At 33.6% G+C, this 20,426-nt stretch overlaps 1 protein-coding gene across 2 annotated transcripts in view; it reads left to right on the forward strand.

Annotated features, from left to right (window-relative positions):
* The first annotated feature begins 1,495 nt into the window (after nt 1-1,495).
* Nucleotides 1,496-20,426, forward strand: part of LOC130657094 (DDB1- and CUL4-associated factor 5-like) — a 55,753-nt gene continuing 36,822 nt past the window's right edge. The window contains exons 1-4 of one of the 2 annotated variants that reach the window (XM_057460065.1): nt 1,496-1,708; nt 7,207-7,353; nt 11,403-11,439; nt 15,085-15,218. In XM_057460065.1, the coding sequence (XP_057316048.1) occupies nt 1,540-1,708; nt 7,207-7,353; nt 11,403-11,439; nt 15,085-15,218 (487 nt within the window). In that variant the 5' untranslated portion in view covers nt 1,496-1,539. The remainder of the gene's footprint in view (nt 1,709-7,206; nt 7,354-11,402; nt 11,440-15,084; nt 15,219-20,426) is intronic. The other variant, XM_057460064.1, reaches the window with a different exon arrangement.

A 20,426-nucleotide genomic window follows, 5' to 3' on the forward strand; every position in this document is an offset into this window, starting at 1 on the left:
TTTTATCGCTGAAACAACCTATCATTTCACCATAATTCTCTTTAAAAGAAGCAAGAAAATGTAAATCCAGCATGAAAAAATCTAAAGGAAAGTATTTTTCACAGTATTTTCATGTTTTCTCTTTAAAAAATCCGTAACTGAAGGTCTATCAAATTTAAACTTGACATATTCCCCTGTGAATAAATAAGATACGAAAATCTTTGAGAATCTATAGCTAGTGCTACCTACCTAGCTAAAGTTTTGTGAATAAAATTCATTGCTGCCCTCTTTTGTTTATCGTATTTTCTGGTATATAACCCGCTGGTTATATGTTGATTCTTACGACTTCCACTGTTGATGCAAGTTATAATGTGGTGAGGGCTACATGATTAGTTTTATTATTTCTGTCATGTATTGTGACATTTAAAAGTTTATACATTTACTAGTGCAAACAAGCCAAGGTTTCCTTTATATTAACAGAATCTTTTGTGCATTGTTTTTCATTTATTTGTAGCTCTAACAACCTTACAAAATTGCGCAGCATGAAACAAAGCAGACATTGCACAACTTTAACAGTATATGTGTAGGCTGGAAAGAAATTAGGGTATACAAAGGAATTAATATAACTGCATGAGCGATCATATATGTAGTAACCTTACTTAGCCTATGTGATTTAATTTTTTTTTACGCAGTGAAATTGCTTCATATTGCTATTGCTACCCAGTGCTCCTATTGAGCACATTGAAATGATTTGTTTCTGGTAATAGGGCATTATAGGAGGTATCATTTTTAGGTGTTATTGACGTATATTTCACAACCTGGTACCAAGGACTTTATTATTAATTTCTGTCAAATATATTGAAAAATGTTAATATTAAATGTATAAATGATAATTTTCTTTTTTTATCTTCACTACCTGCAAGCAACAGGTGATCATTGGAGATATGAAAAATAAATTAAAAATACAATTAATAAGACACATGTAACTATCTCCTCCCCATTGTAGCAATTTATTTATCATGCACACTGTGATTGCTGAGATTGAAATGGATAACAAAATTATATAAACATTAGAAAAGAATGTTTGGTACATCACTGTTACAGACAATCCGTGATAATTATTATACTGTTTATTATTATTTCGGCAATCAGAGACAAGGAAGTTATGACTGAGAGAGTCGCTGTTCAGAGACTTGGTACTTTTGTTGGGTTTCACGAGTTTAAATGTCCCCCACTTGTCTCCAGCAAGAAAAGAAAATTATGACACAGAAAAACAAACAAAAAAGCAGCCACACGGACATATTTATAAAATGATCCGGGTAAGTAAAAGGATTAAACTGTGTTTCCCTAAATAATCATCACATGCCATTTACATGGGCACAAACTGATTCCATGGCTATAATTAACACTCATACCACTGCATCTGGGTCCAGACATTTATAAGCAATACTGTAAAGTTAGTTTCTGTGTCATATTTTGTATTTGTTCAAGTTTTAGATGTTTTCCTGTTTTAAACTTGTCAGGATATATGTAATATTTTTTTTTTCAGAAAAACTAATAATGAAAAAGCATGATATGAATATGTTCTTTCTTCCAAAACAGTTGAATACAAAATGTTTCAGTAATCGACTGGATGTATGTAAAAATCTTTACAAAAGAGACTTAGTTGGTCATTATGGATGTGTCAATGCTGTAAACTTTTCTAACGATGGAGATTTACTAGTTTCGGGTTTGTATCTACTTCAGTTTGCAATTTTTAATAATTTGCTGAATATTTTGGTTTGACACATTTGTATTATAATGCTCATCCTATGTCTCTGTCCGATGGTTCCTAAGCCAAAATGGCAGTGACAGGTGAGTAGTGACATGCAAATTCTCATGGGTTTTTTCACAGGCTAGTGCTTTGAATTTTCGTAATATTTCATAGAGTGGTACATGCATTTGTGAATTATCTGTAAAGAAGTTGTTCAAAAGACTTCCAGATAAGGTGTTAATTCTAGAAAATGTATCAATTTTACTAGTTTTTTTTGGTGCAATGGTATTACCTGTAAAATCAATATACTAGTAATACCCACATTTTGCTTTTAATTCCTCTGTTGTATAGCTGAGCAATACAATTTCAAGTTTTTTACCCAGCCTTTTTATTTACAGTGCTAGTAATCACATGTAAACACTTCCACACATGCTTATAACATCCAAGTGTGCTAAAACACATGCCATTGTTGATATACCATGGCTTAAAAAAGCCAGTAAATGATTACTCATTTCCAAACTGATCAAGCAAAATTAAAGCAATAAAAAAGCAAGAGATTTTTCAAGAGGTTTGTTGCTTTGTACGTCAAACTACAAAATTTACATTGAGCTTCAGCTGGATTCTTAAAAATAGCTTCATATCACTTGTAGGTAGGAAATAATTGTAAACATTCTAAATTGTAATTAATTAATGATACCGCAAGGAAAATATATTTCTTTTATGGTCAAATTTTTATTCTAAAATTTATCTGAAAGTATGTTTGCTCATTAAAAATTTTGTGATAAAAGTGCAGTTCGTCTATATTATAATACCCATATACATCTGTCTGTCTGACTGTAAGGCAAAGTATACCAATTTTCTTTTTTAAATAACCAGTTTCTTTCTTTTACAGCTTTAGTCACAGTAATCACTCCAGTTCAGCTTTTGGAATTCCCTAGGGTCATGGTTGTGTGAGCCAAAGTATACCAAGTTTCTTCAGAAAATTAAAAGGATGGAATTGCATTTTGAAAGCTATTTTGATGGTCCTTTTTTAACCTTTATATCTTCTAAATGCTGTATATTTAAAAAAATATTTGTTTTCTATACGGGATATTTCAAAGAATTTTTCAGTTATAAATTTTAAATAAACCAATTTTAACATATTGGCTGTAACGTACATCAGTAGCTAGCTAAAAAATTTTGTTTCATCCAACTTTTTTTTTTTTTTTTTTTTTTTTTCGTGTTATTTTCACCAAGCTCATTTTTAACATAACAAGAAAATTGCATATGCAGCTAGATAACATTCTATTACTTTTTTATGTTTACCTCCTATAACTGTAAATTATGGTTAATAGTAATTTAGCAACAGGCCAGAGATGTGTGCTTGTAATGCTTAATATCCTAAATGTGACTAGGTTGACTTTCAAGTGTATTGGTGAAACTAGCAGTTTATAGGCAACATGACTAAATAGTTTTAAAAAAGCAGTAGATCGTACCAAATATTGTTTTTCTTCCAATCAAAGACAAAGGCCTGCGGTCTTTTCATCCAATGACAACTTTTGAGTACCTATTGAAATCTATATTACTAAAGCTTTATAATGGATTATTGCATGCGTCACATGTTTTATTGGCTTTGTGTTTAAGTATTTAAGAAGTCAAAGTGAATTGAGTGGTGGTCCAGAACCCTACTTATATCTTGCTGTGGGATGTGAAAGTTTGCCAGACAAGCCTAATAAATATTTTGGCCTGAAAAAATAATAAAATAAAAATATTTTGACCTAAAATGATAACGACAAGCTTGTGTAGTTTAAAATTTTTTTAGCATATGCCTTGAAGAAATCATTTTGCTGAGAAAAATTTCTTCTTTGTATTCGGTCAAATTTATTGTTTTCTTTAAAAACTCTCAACCCTATCTTAGGAAAGTATAGCTGCTACAAAACTATTTTTTATGCTAATTCATTTATATTTGTCTAAGAGCACCCTATAACAACTTTCAAGCTATTAATCTTCTTTATAATCAAGTTATTGCATTTTGATATTCACGAAAATGGCAGAGTTCAATCATGACAATATGACCATACGGTTTGTTAAGTTCACCGCCCGTTATCAAAATTTGATCGCCTGAAATCGAAGTTGTTAATTTTATGTATTGACCTGTTGCGTAATGTCTTGTGTTGTCATGGTTATCGTATGGTTCATTTATTATTATCAAATGCTCGTTATATATATTTTTGTCATTAGGGATTTAATGTTTCTATATGTATCTGTTTTATGTTCGAAATAGTTAGATTTTCAAGTTTCTAATCACTGTGTAACACGAATGCGTCCGTAGAAAAGTTTGAAAAAAGGTTAACATATTCAAATGCTAGGCGATTCATTTATTCATTCAAGTTTATACTTATATTTGTTATGTAAACTGAGGCAACTGGTGAGTTTTTTTTCTGTTACCTTTCAGTAATATTTCAGAATCATGTATATTAAAACTTGTATCAATATCATTTAGTTTAAATATTATTTACATTCACAAATACTGCATTACAAACAAGCCTTTTGATTTGTCTTATCAAGCCAGCTATGTTGCTGAAACATTCAAACAGACCGATTTATGCGACAACATTCACAAGTTTGAATTTCATCAAGTGACAAGGCTAATTAAGAAGTCGAAAATCGACTACAAAAGAAATTCATAGGATATGCTTCTAAAACTGATGTGTATACATTTTAAAGTCATTTTGAGAAGTTATATCTAAGAAAAACTTCTTAGATGACCCTGCGTTATCTCTTGTGAGAAAGGAAGAAGACATCAATGAGATATGGAAACGTCTAAAGGTAGACTTCGGTGACCCAAGAATGACCAGTAAATTTGTTGAGGTCAATAACATGGAACCTATCTGGAAAGTGAGGGAACCATCACAAGTAGCTGAAAGACTGAGCAAAATTATCAATGTGGTAAAAGATTTACTTGCCTTATCAAAGAAACTTCATATAGAGGAAAAGCTGTTTCATGGAGATGGTATGCAAATGATGTATAAACTTATTGGAGACAGTAGAGTAACCAGATGGTTGCAGTGAAGACGATCTCGAAGGTGAAGCACAATGGCTCAAAATGATAGATTCTGGAAAAAGATCTAAAAATTCAGCAGCAAAGAGTGTTGATATTTGAAGAACAAAAGCCAAGAACCCAGGACAAAAGGTACAAATTCAAATCTCATAACACTGAATATAAAAATCTTAATTTTAACAAGTGTTTTATATGTGAGGAGAGCGACCATGTTACAACAATTGGCCCAGATGGTTGCAAAGTTAGCAGTATTTTTTATGTCTTAAATTTGTAAATATGACACCATCTCAAAGATTTTTAGAGTTGATCAAGAAAAAGCTGTGCTTCCAGTGTTTATTTCCTGGCGTAGATATCAATAGAAGCAAACACAAGGAAGGTAACTGCCAAAGAGATTTCTGCTGCAGACATTCAAGCCCTAATCGATATTCTACGAAAAAGCATGTCCTAGTTTGTGAAGATCATAAAGATACTGATGCCAACAAGCAACTTTTGGAGCAGTACAAGACCAGATGTATACTTAAGCGATCTAATCTTCCACCGTTTCCACCGTAAAGTTTCAGGTGATTTCAATTCTGACCACTGGATGTAAGTGAATTAAATTTTGCGAAAAAGTGTCGTGGCAGAAAACCAGTAACTCATAACGCTGTTCCCTTAAATCTTACTAGACGCCACTGTTTCTAAAGTCTCCGAGATTTTTGATTTAACAGGAAAAACAACACCTATCACTGCATCTCTAAAGCTTGATTTACACCAACTCGTCATCCATGACCTGGACTGGAATGACACAATACCCGACAGACTCCGCCCTATTTGGGAAACCAACTTTCAAATGATTCAAGAAATCAACAACATAAGATTTAAGCGGGCTGTCTTTCCTGATGATGCAATCAACCTTGATATGACTGGGGATGCCAGCAAATCGTTAGCTTGTGCGGCGATTTATGCCCAATTTTTTAGAAAAAATGGATCGTATTCATGCCAACTTGTCTTTGCACGACCAAAATTAATTACTGAAGGTATGACTCCGCCAAGAGCGGAATTATTTGCCGCTACAATAAATGCGCACACTGGTGAAGTAGTTCGATGTTCCTTCAAGACCCACCGGAAAAATGGAGTAAAGCTTACAGACAGTCAGATTGTGCCTCATTGGATAAATAACAACAACCGTCCTTTAAAACAATGGGTTCGAAACCGTGTTGTAGAAGTCAGAATGTTCACAAAGCCTGAAAAATGGAGATATATTCAAGGAAATGATATGATTGCTGACATTAGTACTAGAAAATGAGCAAAATTGACAGAAATCAACCAGAATTCAACCTGGATAAACGGGTTTGAATGTATGAAAAATGCGCTTGATCAATTTCCATGTAAAACTGTAGAAGAACTTCAGATTAATGCATCAGAGATCAGCGCAGTTAAGAAAGAAGATGCGTTTTCAATTTATGATAATAATCCGTTGGAGTTTCAATGGTTTGATAAAAATTCTGTCAAAAGTTATCAAACTTTTGCTGTAAAGAGAAATGTTCCTGAAGACGTTTTAGAAAGGTACCAATTTTCTAACTACCTAATTGACCCTAACAAATATGGATTCAAAAGTACAGTTAGTATTATAGCATATGTGATCAGATTTATCAACAGGTTAAAGGATGCAAGGAAATCTGCCACAAACCCGACGAAAGCGAGTTTAAATATCAAGATCTTGAATGATTATGAAATTAAATCAGCTGAAACATATTTCTTTAAATTGCGTCAAGAGAAATCAAGTTTTTTATGAAGGAAAAACAATTTATGACGTTATCTTCGGAAAAAGATGGTATCTTTGGTGGTTCTACACTGGTAGAATTTTACAATCTCAACAAGTAAAAGTTGTCGGCAACATGACTGATGTTATAAAGGATCTGTCAACTGCAACCTTTCGTGTACCATTGGTCGAAAAACACTCCAATTGCTTACAGCATCATTAACGAAGTTCATTGGTTAATATAATATATTTTCCAGCAACTACGTTGTTAACAATATACACATTTTGTGTAAAAAAGTACAGGTTTTGTGGACTGCGAAAAAAATTTAACTTCACTAGCTGTTTTTGGTTTCCAGTGGTCACTGCCTGCTAGGGAAAATATTTATTAATAAGCACAGTGTTTATGCACATTGATGTCCATAGAGGTTGGTTAGACTAACCTAAATTTTAACAACCGTAACTAACTTAATGAATTGTCTATCTCTATCTTAGTTTTTCAATTTTTTACAAACCTTGCCTTGTTAAAGCTGTTTTATGTTTTGCTATAATTTAAGTATAGCAGAAAGACAACATTTTTAATAGCCGGTTTTAATTTAAGCTAAACTTCTTTCACTATGCTATGTTTTTAACACATTTTCTTACTGGACAAATACAAAATTTATTCAGATTAATAATTCTTTTTTTTTTTCTTAGGTGGTGATGACCAGAGAGTGCTTTTATGGAATTGTAATGAAATAACATATATGGGGGAACCTAAACCTATCATAATGAAGGAAAGGCATATGTCAAACATATATTGCACAGCGTTTGATTGCAATAAGCTTAATATTTTATCTGCTGGTGAGTTGATCTTCTAAATTTAAGTCTCAGTTACTCTAACTGCTGAATAAATACTTGGGATTTTTTTTAAAAGAAACTTTCAGAATGTGATCATCATCATCATTATTCTCGGCTTAACATCCGTTTTCCATGCTAGCATGGGTTGGACGGGGTATATTAATGACCCTCTTCCAATCTGATCTAGACTGTGTTAGATCTAAACTCAACTTCCTGTGTATCAAATTTGTCCTTATAACCTCCTGCCAAGTCTTTCTCTAAATCTACAAAGGCAAAATAGAGATTCTTTCTCTTTCCTAAATACTTTTCCTGAAGCTGTCTGAGTAAAAATATTGCATCTGCAGTGCCACGCCCTGGAACAAAACCAAATTGCATCTTATCTACATCAATTTTTTTCCTAAGTAACTTTCAATCACTCTTTCAATAACTTTCATTACTTGATCAACCAACTTCAAACCTCTATAGTTACCTCCTTCTAATGCATCACCCTTGCCCTTGAAACAATTCCCTTCTACACTCGACTGCAACTTACTCGGAATAGCACCATCCTTTGTAATCTGATTAGCAAGACTTGTAATAAGCTCAATTCCAATATATCCAGATGCTTTTACCATCTCTGCAACAATACCTGATACTCCTGCAGACTTACCAATCTTCAATTTCCTAATAGCCTCCACTACCCATTCTGTCTTGATCTGCATAGCTGGCCCTTCTACAACATCATCATCATCAGACAAATTATACTCATCCCAATCAAACTCAGTGTTAAGCAACCTCTGATAATAATTCTTCCAAGCTACCTTTTTCTCCTCCTCTGTGCTAGCCAAAACACCTTCATCATTACGTATACACTTCTCACCTACAACATCTTGATTAGTCTTCTTCATTTGCTTTGCTATCTTGAATACCTCATTGCGCTGGTCTTCCCTTCTTAACACATCTGCAAATCTGTTTCTCTCTGCTTCTGATTTTGCCTTATACACTGCTGTACGAGCACGACGCTTAGCTTCTAAGTAAATATTTTTACTACCACCTAACTTCCACTCTTTCCAAAGTTTCTTCTTTTCCCTTATGCACTGATCAACCTCATTAGTCCACCACCAGGTCTGTCTATGTCTAGCTGGTCCTTTCGTCCACCCACAGGTATCATCAGAAGCTTCCAGAAGACAATTCTTCAAAGACCATTGTGGGCTAACTGCTGAACTTTTGCACTAAATTGTCTTGCTACAGTCTCTTCCTTCAACTTCCAGACTTTACAACGGGGCCTGTACTTTCCCTTGGCTTCTTTAACACTCTTCAAGATAATATCACAAACCAGCAACCTAAGCTGGGAAACACACTCTTCCCCCGATATAACTTTCACGTCCTTCACTACTTTCTTGTCTGACTTTCTAACCAGGAAGTAATCTATCTGTGTCTTTCAGCCACCTGACTCATGTTATCAGCCTACTCTGTTTCTTACTGAATGATGTGTTGCAAACCACCATGTCCGTTGCCATTCCAAACTCAAGCAATCTTTACCCTTCCTTATTTCTGCTCCCAAATCCATAGCCTCCATGCACACCTCTATAATCTTTAGATGACTTCCCAACATGAGCATTAAAGTCGCCGCCCAGCATGACAAGTTCAATGTCTCCAAACTTTGATGTGACTAGTATTAACTCATAAAACTTATCTTTATCTTTCTCACTGAGTCCACACTGTGGAGCATAAACTGACAAAAAAGTGACAATCCTATTACCTATCAAAATCTTTATCACTATAATAGGACTATTAACACGCATAACATCTATTACTTTTTCTACCCACTTCTCTGCAACGAATATGCCAACTCCTCCATATCCATCACTATTATCAATCCAAATAAGCTTATACCTTGCCCTCCTACCTTCCGAAAATCTCACTGAAGCTCCTCTCCACCTTACTTCCTGAACACAACACAAATCAACAAATCTACGTTCTAACATTTCAACTACTTCACCTGCTCTACCTCTCAGAGTACCAACATTTATACTAGCTATCCTCAATCTAGTGTTATCTACCTTGTGACATTCTAAAAATAAAATCCACTAAAAAAAATTGCAGCTACAACTGTATATTTTTTCCGAATAGAAATTCAGTTCTAGTGTTTTTTTCTACCTTACCCAACTGTTTGTGCTGTCCCAAAATTGTCTGATTCACTCGTAGGGAAATCATAAGATTGTTTTTTCCTTAGTTATGATAACATACTCTTTAATGTCTTAGTAAGTAATCTTTTATGGAGAAGAATTGTAAAATCATGGCTTCTTAAGCAACACTATTAGCTCTGTTTAATTGACAGACTCTAATAATCGCTGTGGTCAGCCGATCAGCTCTGGTTTAAACTTTATGAAACAACCCACTAAGTTACTGATCACAAAACTTTTATCCTGGAAGCCAAAATTGTGGACAGTCCATTTTCACAACTTCAGGGGACTTATTTGTCAAAACTGCAGATTAATGTTAATTAGTTGCTACTTGTCAATAAATAAACCTGTGGAAAAGTCCATTTAGGCAGAAGAACAATGTTCCCTAATTCAAATTTTAATGCCGGCAATGATGTCAGCAATTACCTGCCAATAGACAAAAACTGGTTTTTAGAAATTTATTTACCATTTACCTCCATTGTGTAGAGATTAAAACATTGATCAAGGAAGCAGATAGGATGTGACTTTAACAAACAGTCCAAAAGATTATTGAGGTGTATTTTGATGACGTTTTCAACTTTCAGGAGGTCTTCAATCATTTTAGTCCCATTTATTGACAGATATTTATACATTTTGGTCCCAGCAAGCCCCTAGTTACCCACGGGGGGAGATAACAGCAATTATTTCCATCCGTTTCTAATTTATTTATCCTCAAACTTGTATGTGCACTTCAATGGCTTCACTAACTTTGGTAGTACTATTTAAATAGCTGATGAACAAAAATTTTTCAAATTGCCGCATTCTTTAGGAGGAAAAATACATTTATGGAAAGGTTAATTTTGGCTTTACTCAGTATTTTCAGTCACAGACAAGCTTAGCCTAAGATATTGTAAGTTAATTTAGAACAACTTGTTAGGGGATTGTAGGTATACTTAAAAAAAAAGACAATTTAGATACACATTTTACGTTTGATGCGAATTAGCATGTTAAAACATACAAACATAACTTAAAACATACATTTATATAACAGATAATAAAATATTTATTTTTATTTCTGTGTTTGACAGTTTTTAAGTTATTATATGTAGCCCTGTGTTTGCTGGTTAAAATTTGCTGGATTAAATTTTTACGTGCTCTGCAAGAGGAAATTGTTTGGATTCAAAACCCCTTTTTTCTGCATTTCTTGTAAAACTCAATAAACCACAGACCTATCATCTTACTCTTTTAACTTTTTTTTTTTTTAATAATTGTTTTGTTTTGGAACCAGATTATATAATTTTTGACAAAACCTCTTTTTTGCTTTAAATTTGCACTTCTGAAAGGTCGGTAGAAATTTGCACTAATGCGACTTTATTGGGAACATTAATTTAAATCAATCTGAGAAGACAAAGATGTGAGTGAAACTTCTTCTATCATCTACAAATCTTGTTAACTATGTTAAATCTTGTTAAACTATGTACTAGCTTAGATCTAAATGAACTATATAGGGAACTATATAACCTCAGTATTAAACAACAACGAAGTTGTTCTCTTTTTGTAAACAGTTATATTTTAGTTTACTAAATTTTACGTGTACAATATTTGCGTGTAAGGCACATGTGAATGCACGCAAAGCACCCTATACATAAACTCTGAAAAAATTGTAATATTGGCTTGAATGACACTAACAAACAAAGTATGGCACAGGAAGGACATGCACCTCACCTTTGTGGTATGTTGCAAGGAGGTAGTATTCTTGTCTTATTTACTAAATGTGCTAGGAAGATAGCATCGGATTTATAACCCCATTGGTTTAGCAATCCCCTGATGAGCAAGACAATGTCAATTCCTGCTTGATTCATTTTCTTTACAAAAGTTACTATTACATTATGTTACTTTACTGTTTAGGAAATGATGAAAAAGTGTTACGACATGATATTGAAAGGTATTTATTTTGTTTCTTATGAAATATACCAAAACTCTAATTTATGTCCTGTGTGAAAAAACTTTCTTTGTAGACCATAGTTTTAGATCTGCATTTCTATCTTTCCTTTTGTACAAAGAACAGAGATTTAACCAATGTTGTAATGGCTGTAGAACTACGATGCAGTTGGGAAAAATTGTTTGATTTGTGCTATCTACTAACTAGCTGGGTCCCTGTTTGACTGGCCATTAAAGCCAGTTGGATCACTTAAGTGCAAGTAAATTAAACTAAAAAAAATCCTAACAGAACAGCATTAACATTGCTGGCTAGGTGGCTAGGATGCTCTCACAATGTATATTTCCAACCCAAATCTTATAATTGCTTTGTTAAAGATTTTGCACGGCTAAAACACAACTTCCCTTTGGAATTGCTCATCATAGCTTGATGTTTGAATGTCCCTTTAGTGGCATGTTTGGCATTGGAAAACTTGTGATTGGTTAGTTATAAAATTCAGGCTTTTTGATTAGCTAGGGACACACAAGCAATAGTAACAAAGTTGGAAAACATATATATCGCATTTGTTCTTTATAGCTGGAAGATTTTGTCTTTCTTACCTGATTTTACCAAAGAAACAAACAGACTAATAGGGTGTAGAGAAAACAGACTTTAGATATATTATTATAAGAAATGTTTCACCACACACCACTCGATTAATGATTAAGCAACATGATCCAAAGTTGAAGTTAAAACCATAACCCCTGAAGTAGAAAGAAGAAAATTTAAGGACAGCTAAAATATATTTTTGGTATTTAAAGAATGTTTCATGCTTAGAACAGAAATTATAATAATCACAGAAATTATAATTTTTAAGCAGTTACCTGACTCCTGCTTCATTTGGTGCTAGTAGTGTCTTATGTGCCAGGTTTGTGTTTATTATTACTATCTTGCCTGCAAGATAGTAATAAACCCGAACTAACTAACGGTGTCCTATGTTCGATTGCATCGTCATCAACAAGCTTTCGTGCGCAAGGTTTTACTTTAGAAAATTTTCTACTAGGGAGATTCGAACCAGCACCACACCAGAACATTGCATCTTAGTGCTACGCGCTAACTAACTGGGCTATCGTGACAGAACTAATTTGTGAATATTTAATATTTAATTGAAGTTGCAAACCTTTATCTTTTTCGGTCTTTTCTCTTTTGGGCTGGTGTGTTAATCAATACAAAACACTATTTTTTTACCACTGTTGCATTTATTTGAGCAAAATAAGTTTGATCTTCATAGTATGACATTTTTTATCACAACACAGCAAACTTCAAAGGGAAAAGTTGTATGATAAAAAAAGAATAAAAAATACGCTTTTTAATAAAGGTGGAGGTTTGGGTATTTCCTTTTGTTTATGAGTGAAGCAAAACCCATGCAATTTTTTTCATACGAAAATAGGCGATTAGAAAGCATTCTAAGTACTGTCTGGTTGCATATTTCCACATCTCAGCATTTTTAAAATGCGATAAAATTGCTGTGTGCAAAATAAAAAAGAGTGACACTTCTGTTGAGCACACAACAGAAACAACAATTTGGGAAGATTAGCGCAAGGACAATTAATTTACGTGCAGAACTTTTTTTTTAAAATTATTGCTTGTGGTGCAAAAGTTTCTGTGAATGGATTACAAGCTTCAGAAAGTATACCTTAGTATTACTTCGGTTCTGCAAAAGGAATTTTACCTAATTGCAAAAAAATATACCTTAAAAGCATGGATTTATGTTCACTTTGATTCATGATGCGGTGTCTGACAACAGACAACTCTTTCGCATTTGGATTAACACTTGTGAGAGGAAAGTGTAAATCTTTTCTTCAAAATACTAAACACAACGTCTAGGTCATTGACTGGGTGCATTAACGTCTTAAATATCTATGTATAAGAATAGCAAAATTCTAACCAAGCTGGTCAATTATTCTGATTTCTCTGTTGTTTAAACAATAGAATAATTGTATTTAACCGAAAATTGCAGCCTGTTCTTATAAAAGAAAAAGCATGTAGTTGTACACTATTCTCACTTTATTTCAAGTTTTTCTACCAACCGTTTTCCTTTAACACTCGCCTGGATAACCCCTTTGCTTATTTTAGTTATATTGTATCACGCTTAAGAATCTGGTTTGTTTGCTGGTATTTCAGGTTAAAAAATAGGCCTGCTTTTTTAGGAAGTTACAAACCAGATGTTATCAGATAGCCGGCACCTTCGTATAACCCACATAAAAGTTTAATCAGTGAGTTTTACTTACCTGCGCCTTTGTATAATCTGCATCGTGTTAAAAAAAATTCAGCATAGTTTTACTCCAAATCATTTTATAAACATGTGCGTGTTGTTCCTTTATTGTTTGTTTTTTTAGTTCTTGGTCATTTTGTTTTGTTAACCTCAAATAAGAGAAACAAGTGTCTTAACAAGCGACTCACCCAGTCTTAAGTTCCTTGTCCCTGATTGCCGAAAAAATAAAAAAAAGCATAATAATTATCACAGATTCTCTATAACAGCAATGTACCAAACATTATTTTCTAATGTTTTTATAATCTTGTTATCCGTTTACATCTCAGCCTACATGATAAAATAAATTTCAGAATTGGGTGGAGATAGTTGCATGTGTCTTAGTAATTGTATTTTTAATTTTTTTTTATATTTTCAATGGTAGCGAAGATAAAAAAAGAAAAATATCATCTATACATTTTAACATTTTCCAATAGTTTTAACAGGAATTAATAATAAAGTCCTTGGCACTAGGCTGTAAAATACATGTCAATAACACATGTCAATATCTCCAGAGCACTTCACTGTATAAAAAAAAGAAAATCAAGTAGATGAAGGTTACTACGTATAGGATTATTGTGTATCCTACTTTCTTCCTGGACCACCACATATACTGTCTGAGTTGCACAATTTCTGCTTTGTTTCATTCTGCGCAATTTTATAAGGTTGTTGGTACTACAAATAAATGAAAAACATCGCACAAAGGATTCTGTAAAAAGTAACCTTGACTTGCTTACACCAGTGAACACCAGTAAATGTATGAACTTTAAATTTCACAATAAATGACAGAAAAAATAAAATTTATCATATAACCCGCACCATATTATAACACGCATTACCAGTGGAAGTTGTAAAAATCAACCAATATAACATGCAGGTTATATACCAGAAAATACGGTAGCATGGTTTGTGGCCACAGGCCAAGTAGTATACACCACTTTGGTTTTCTTAAATGTAAATTTAACAACAGAATTAGGTGCGTCACTATTGTGAATGTATTTTAGTTGCACCTTTTTAATAGTGAGATAGTTTATGCATCCTGTTTTTTCTTAATTAATAAACTATGGCTGTTATTTTTACCAATATATACCTTCATTGCAAAAGTTTTTTTTAAAGCCGCAAATACACTTTTTACAAGTGGTAATTAAGATGCGACAGAGAGAGAGAGAGTTGAAAGCAGGGTGGCTATTGTTACAATAACATTACTCGCTTTGACCCACACATTCTTAATCCGCCTAGTGCAAAACTAGCCTAATAACTAACAAAACGAAATGTCTAAAAATAACATTGATCAATTGAAAAGCCCAACTCCGTTTGATAACTTATTTTTTGTACTCAATTGTATTATTTTTACCCTTTAGTCGAGAATGCACAGATGTGTTTCCTTTTGTTGAACCAGTATATGCTGTTGATCCATCACCAGAAAGTTCAGCCATATTTCTCGCTGCAGGAGAAGATGGCACATTAAAGCTTTGTGATGCCAGAGCAAAAAAATGTAAGTTAAAATGTTCATGCTGCTTTGCTTAAAGTATATGAAAGAAGAGAGTAGCTTTCTATTAGATACCTATTTTAATTAAAAAGTGTACACTTTTAATTTGTAATATTGGTTGTGGAATGATTTTTTTCAGGTTTAGAGATTGTGGGAAATAGCTGTAGTTGTTATTTATAGTGTGATTTCATAGATTTTGAAAAAAATGCACTAATCATGTCAAACTATTACAAATTAAAAAACAACCACTATCAAACAATCATCAATACGTTTATATAATTTTTATGCTGAGTAAAGGTTGCCTCAGACCTAACGACATGTTCTCTTAATTAAAGGAAATAACTGAAATATTTTAAAAAAATACATCTTTTAGGAGCAAAGCTACATAATAAAGGTAAAAGAAATATTTTTGCTCCTTGCTTTTATAAAACAGTCTGCTTTAATCACCATTATTGTAGAAAATCAAGCATGTGTAATTCATCAGGTTATTCATGAGTTACAGAATCCAAAGATCACAGCCTGCAGCATTGAACTGTATGCACTTTTGGATACTGTAAAAATAAATAGAATTTTTTGCTAATGTTAAATCTCACTTTACTGTGGAAAGTTTATCATTTCTTGAACATGATAGTTTAGTAGGCGAAGTTTAGGAAGATCCTTCTCCCTTCATCAGGAAAAGTAAAATGATGTTGAGCATGTATTTATATAATTGCAGAGGATCGAAATTCATAAAAATTAACCAATCAGAAACAAGCTGATAATACAGTTAATTACGGTAATTAACATTTTTGGACCTAGATGTAGATAACTACTTCTTCTGTAGGGCGGGTAACCAAATCTCAGGAAGTTGATATGCTGTTTATGTGTTTGTTACATTCTAGACTGTTGGTTGTTTCTTTAATTTTCCCGGCGTTGTTCTGGATTCTCTGTCAATGATTTTCTTCTCATCCCAATTAAACTGATAACTTCTGCTCCAGCTGTGGTCCGCAATTTCGTTTTTCTTCACAACTCCGTTTCTCACTGAGCGCATTTGTTCTTGTACTCGTTGCTTAAACTTTCTTTTTGTTTTGCCTATATACACTGCATCACAATCTTTACACGGGATTTGGTAAACAACATTACGTTGTTCTTCCAGGTTTATTTTGTCTTTTGGTTTAGACAAAGTGCTTCTTAGGGTGTCTTTAGAGTTACGAATGCATTTGATCTTGTGTTACCTTAAAACTCGACGAACGATCTTGCTGGTACCTGGTACGAAGGATGGGAATGCTGATGCGATAAATTGCTCTGTTGTTTCCTTGTTGTCTCCGTTGCATCTTCTCTTCATTTTGTTTTCCAATTGAGTGATGACTTTTTGACTGTTTTCTTTGCAAGATTTCTGATGGTTTGATTCAAAGTTAAAGCACTGGTCAGTGTGTGTTGGTTTATGATACACTGAAACTGAAATGGAACCATTCCTGTGTCTGACCAAAGTGTCCAGGAAAGAGATACTTCCATCAAGTTCAAGCTCAACAGTGAATTTGATTTTTCCATGTAGGCCGTTGATGTGTTCATAGAACTCTTCTAGATGAGATCTTTTGATTATGGCGAAAGTCTTGATTTGATGATGTTGTCAAGATCAAGTTGTCTACGTTGATCTTCAAGATCTATGTTGTCTTCACAACGAAATAACACCTAAAGATCTTCAACTTACCTGCAGAGTAAATAATGAAAGAAGTAAGAAAATCTTACAGTGCGCAAGCCGCCAGTTGTTGCAAGAAAGAATCCACCTATATCACGTAACATGTAACACCCTACATCGCCAATACTTGATCTTGACAACACCATCAAATCAAGACTTCCCATCGACCAATATAAACAGGAATATTCACGATAGCGTGTATGAAAAAGAAATGAGATCAATTAAAGACAGACACCTTAAAAAGTTCAATAAAATCAATGACAGATTCAATCCTGATACACAAACGGGTATATAGACAATAGCAAATGGATTGTCAATCTTTCTAACAGACAACTCACAACAGAAGAAACAAACCTTCTATCAAAAGGAATAAATTTCTGTATGACACCAGCTTCAATTCCAAAGAAAGAAATAGTTGCGAAAGTGGAAGAGGCAATTAAAGATCTGCCAAAAGAAGAGGCAGACACAGTAAGAGCTAAAGTAAGCCTCACTCTACAGAAAAGCAAAACACCAAAGGACAATTTGCAAAAATCTGAAAGACTGTCATTGAAGAAACTAAAGAAGGACAAATATATATCATAATCCTACCAGCAGACAAGGGGAGAACAACGGTTATCATGAATACACCTGACTACATCGACAAGTGCAACGAACACATCAACAGCGGGCCTTACAAACTTCTCAAGAAAGATCCTACAGAAGTCATCAAACGAGAAGCGAGGAACATCTTAATGGAGTTAAAGAAAAAAGAATACATCCACGATAAGCAGTATTATCGACTGAAACCTTGTGATGGACCACCACCGCGATTTTACAGACTACCAAAAATTCATGAACAGAGAAATCCAATTCGACCAATAGTCTCCTGCACTGGAACACCGTTATACAACCTATCAAAATTTGTTGCTTCTATCCTCAGCAAATTTACGGAAAGTGACCACAGCAAAAACTCAAAAGAATTTTCGGAATACATCAGAGAAATAAAGATAGAAGACGAAGAATGCATGATATCATTTGATGTCACATCACTCTACACAAATGTTCTACACAAGACACCTTAAACATCATTAAAGACCTTATCGAAAACGATGCTGCATTCAGTGAAAAGACGAAGATTCCAGTACTTTGTCTGAACCAAAAGACAAAATAAACCTGGAAGAACAAAGCAATGTTGTTTACCAAATCCCGTGTAAAGATTGTGATGCAGTGTATATAGGCAAAACAAAAAGAAATTTTAAGCAGCGAGTACAAAAACATATGCGCTCAGTGAGAAACAGAGATGTAAAGAGAAACAAAGTTGCGGATCACAGCTGGAACAGAAGTCATCAGTTTAATTGGGATGAGAAGAAAATCATTGACAGAGAATCCAGAACAACGCCGGGAAAATTAAAGAAACAACCAACAGTCTAGAATGTAACAAACACATAAACAGCATCTTGTATCAACTTCCTGAGATTTGGTTACCCTCTCTACAGAAGAAGTAGTTACCTACATCTAGGTCAGAAAATGTTAATTACCATAATTAACCGTATTATCAGCTCGTTTTTGATTGGTTAATTTTTATGAATTTCGATCCTCTGCAATTATATAAATACATGCTCAACATCATTTTACTTTGCCCAATGATGGGAGAAGGATCTCCCGAAATGTCGCCTGCTGAACTATTATGTTCAAAAAATGATAAACTTTCCACAGTAATATGAATACTGAACAGACAAACCGAAATAATATCTTCAATAATTTAATCTCACTGGTGCACAGCAGTAGGAGATATAGCTGATTTAAAAAGTCCTTCACTATCTTAATAATATATACTTATATTTTGTCTGTTTGTGTACAGAATGTTAGTAGCAATAGTTTCTTTGATCTTGCCCTAAAGTCATTTGTTCTTATTAGGTTATATTTCAACAGGTTTTTTAAGCATCTTCTAATACTGCACATGTTAGCTCACAAAATTGTGTATTAAATCTGATACTTAAGATGATTATGAGGGAACCTCTAAATTGACCTTTATCAAATAGCAAAAAGTAAGTTTTAACAATTTTTTATTTTTGAAAAATAATGACAATAAAACTATTTTTGCCCTATACTTTCTCTTAATTTTTTTTTGGGAAAGCACACTATGCCATATAACAAAATAATGGTAAATTTGTAAATTTTTTGTTTTTGTGTAGTTAACTGTTAATTGTTTACATTTTGTGTAAACTGTTGATGAAGAACTGATTTTTTGTAAAATTTAATTTATGGGATAAGCTTTTATAAGGAGGGACTGCTTACATACGTAGATTTAGATTTGACTTCTTAAAAAATGTCGCATTGCAGGTTTCGGGTATACTTTTGTGTGATAGGTCCATATGTAATTTACGTACGGAAAGATCTAGTTTAGAATACATATTACGTTTTTGCTGACACAAAACAAATGCAGAAAAAAATTGTTTTGTAATTTTTGTAGCGATTTTTTTCAACATGAATTGGTCAGGTTAGTTTAAAAGTTGATTTTAATTCCCACTGATTAAATTTTGATACTTTTTTGATACTTTTTTCAGATTGTTTTTTTTCAGTTTTGTTAGTTTTTTCGCTTCTTCACAGCTAATCTATATATTAGTGATGAGCAAGTGAGTCCATGGCACAAAAATGCATGGTCACTTTCTTATTTCTCAAGCGTTGTCTCTTTAGAGCATGCGTTACGCTAAAATTTACTATGTTGAAAAAAATCGTAAGACGGGGGTTTATTTTCTGTTCATGTTAAAGCCTCGTGTGGCTGTAACAGTTACTTTAGGGGAAGAAACTTTTGCGGGGATTAACTTTCGCGTGTCAAAAAAAAAGCGAAATATTTGACAAAAACTTTTGCGTTTGCCGATTTTCGAAACAAATTTCCTGGAAAAAACTTTTGCGAATTCAAAATCAGGTTCATATTCGCGTGAAAAAACTTTCGTGAATGGGTAAAATCCAAGAAAAAAATTTATTCGTTAAATCATATCTGGGGTATTTACCGTTAGGCTAAGGTTAGGCTAAGTAAATTTAATTATCTCCCTCATCCCATTCGGAGTCAGTATCGTCGTCACTTTCTTATATCTTGCTTCCATAACACTTCAAATTTCTCAACTGTGACATCACAAATTGCTAAGAGATGGCTATCATCAGATTGCCCAACATCATTACTCAGCATCGGATCTATATCTTGGAAAGGATCAATCGATGGCATTTTGCCTTACCAAACAAAACCAACAGAAGACATAGCGGTTGGAAATCTGTTCAATTTCGTCTTGACATTGCCGCCTACAGTCGTTACACCGCAAAACCCTGGCAAAAGGAAGAAAAAGACTGCATCCACAAGCACTACTGTTTCAAATAATCGGGACACTCGAGAAATGCCTGCACCTCCAAAGAAGAAAAAACACCAAGTGTTATTGTAGTTGACGACGATTAAAGTAGAAATAAATCATTAGTTTTGACAATTCCCCGTTTTTATGAATTTTTTTATGGGAAAAAACTTTCGCGTTCTGAAAAATATCTATGATTTTGCGTGAAAAAAT

The sequence above is a fragment of the Hydractinia symbiolongicarpus genome, chromosome 9, assembly GCF_029227915.1.
Source record: "Hydractinia symbiolongicarpus strain clone_291-10 chromosome 9, HSymV2.1, whole genome shotgun sequence".
Taxonomy (NCBI): Eukaryota; Metazoa; Cnidaria; class Hydrozoa; order Anthoathecata; family Hydractiniidae; genus Hydractinia; species Hydractinia symbiolongicarpus.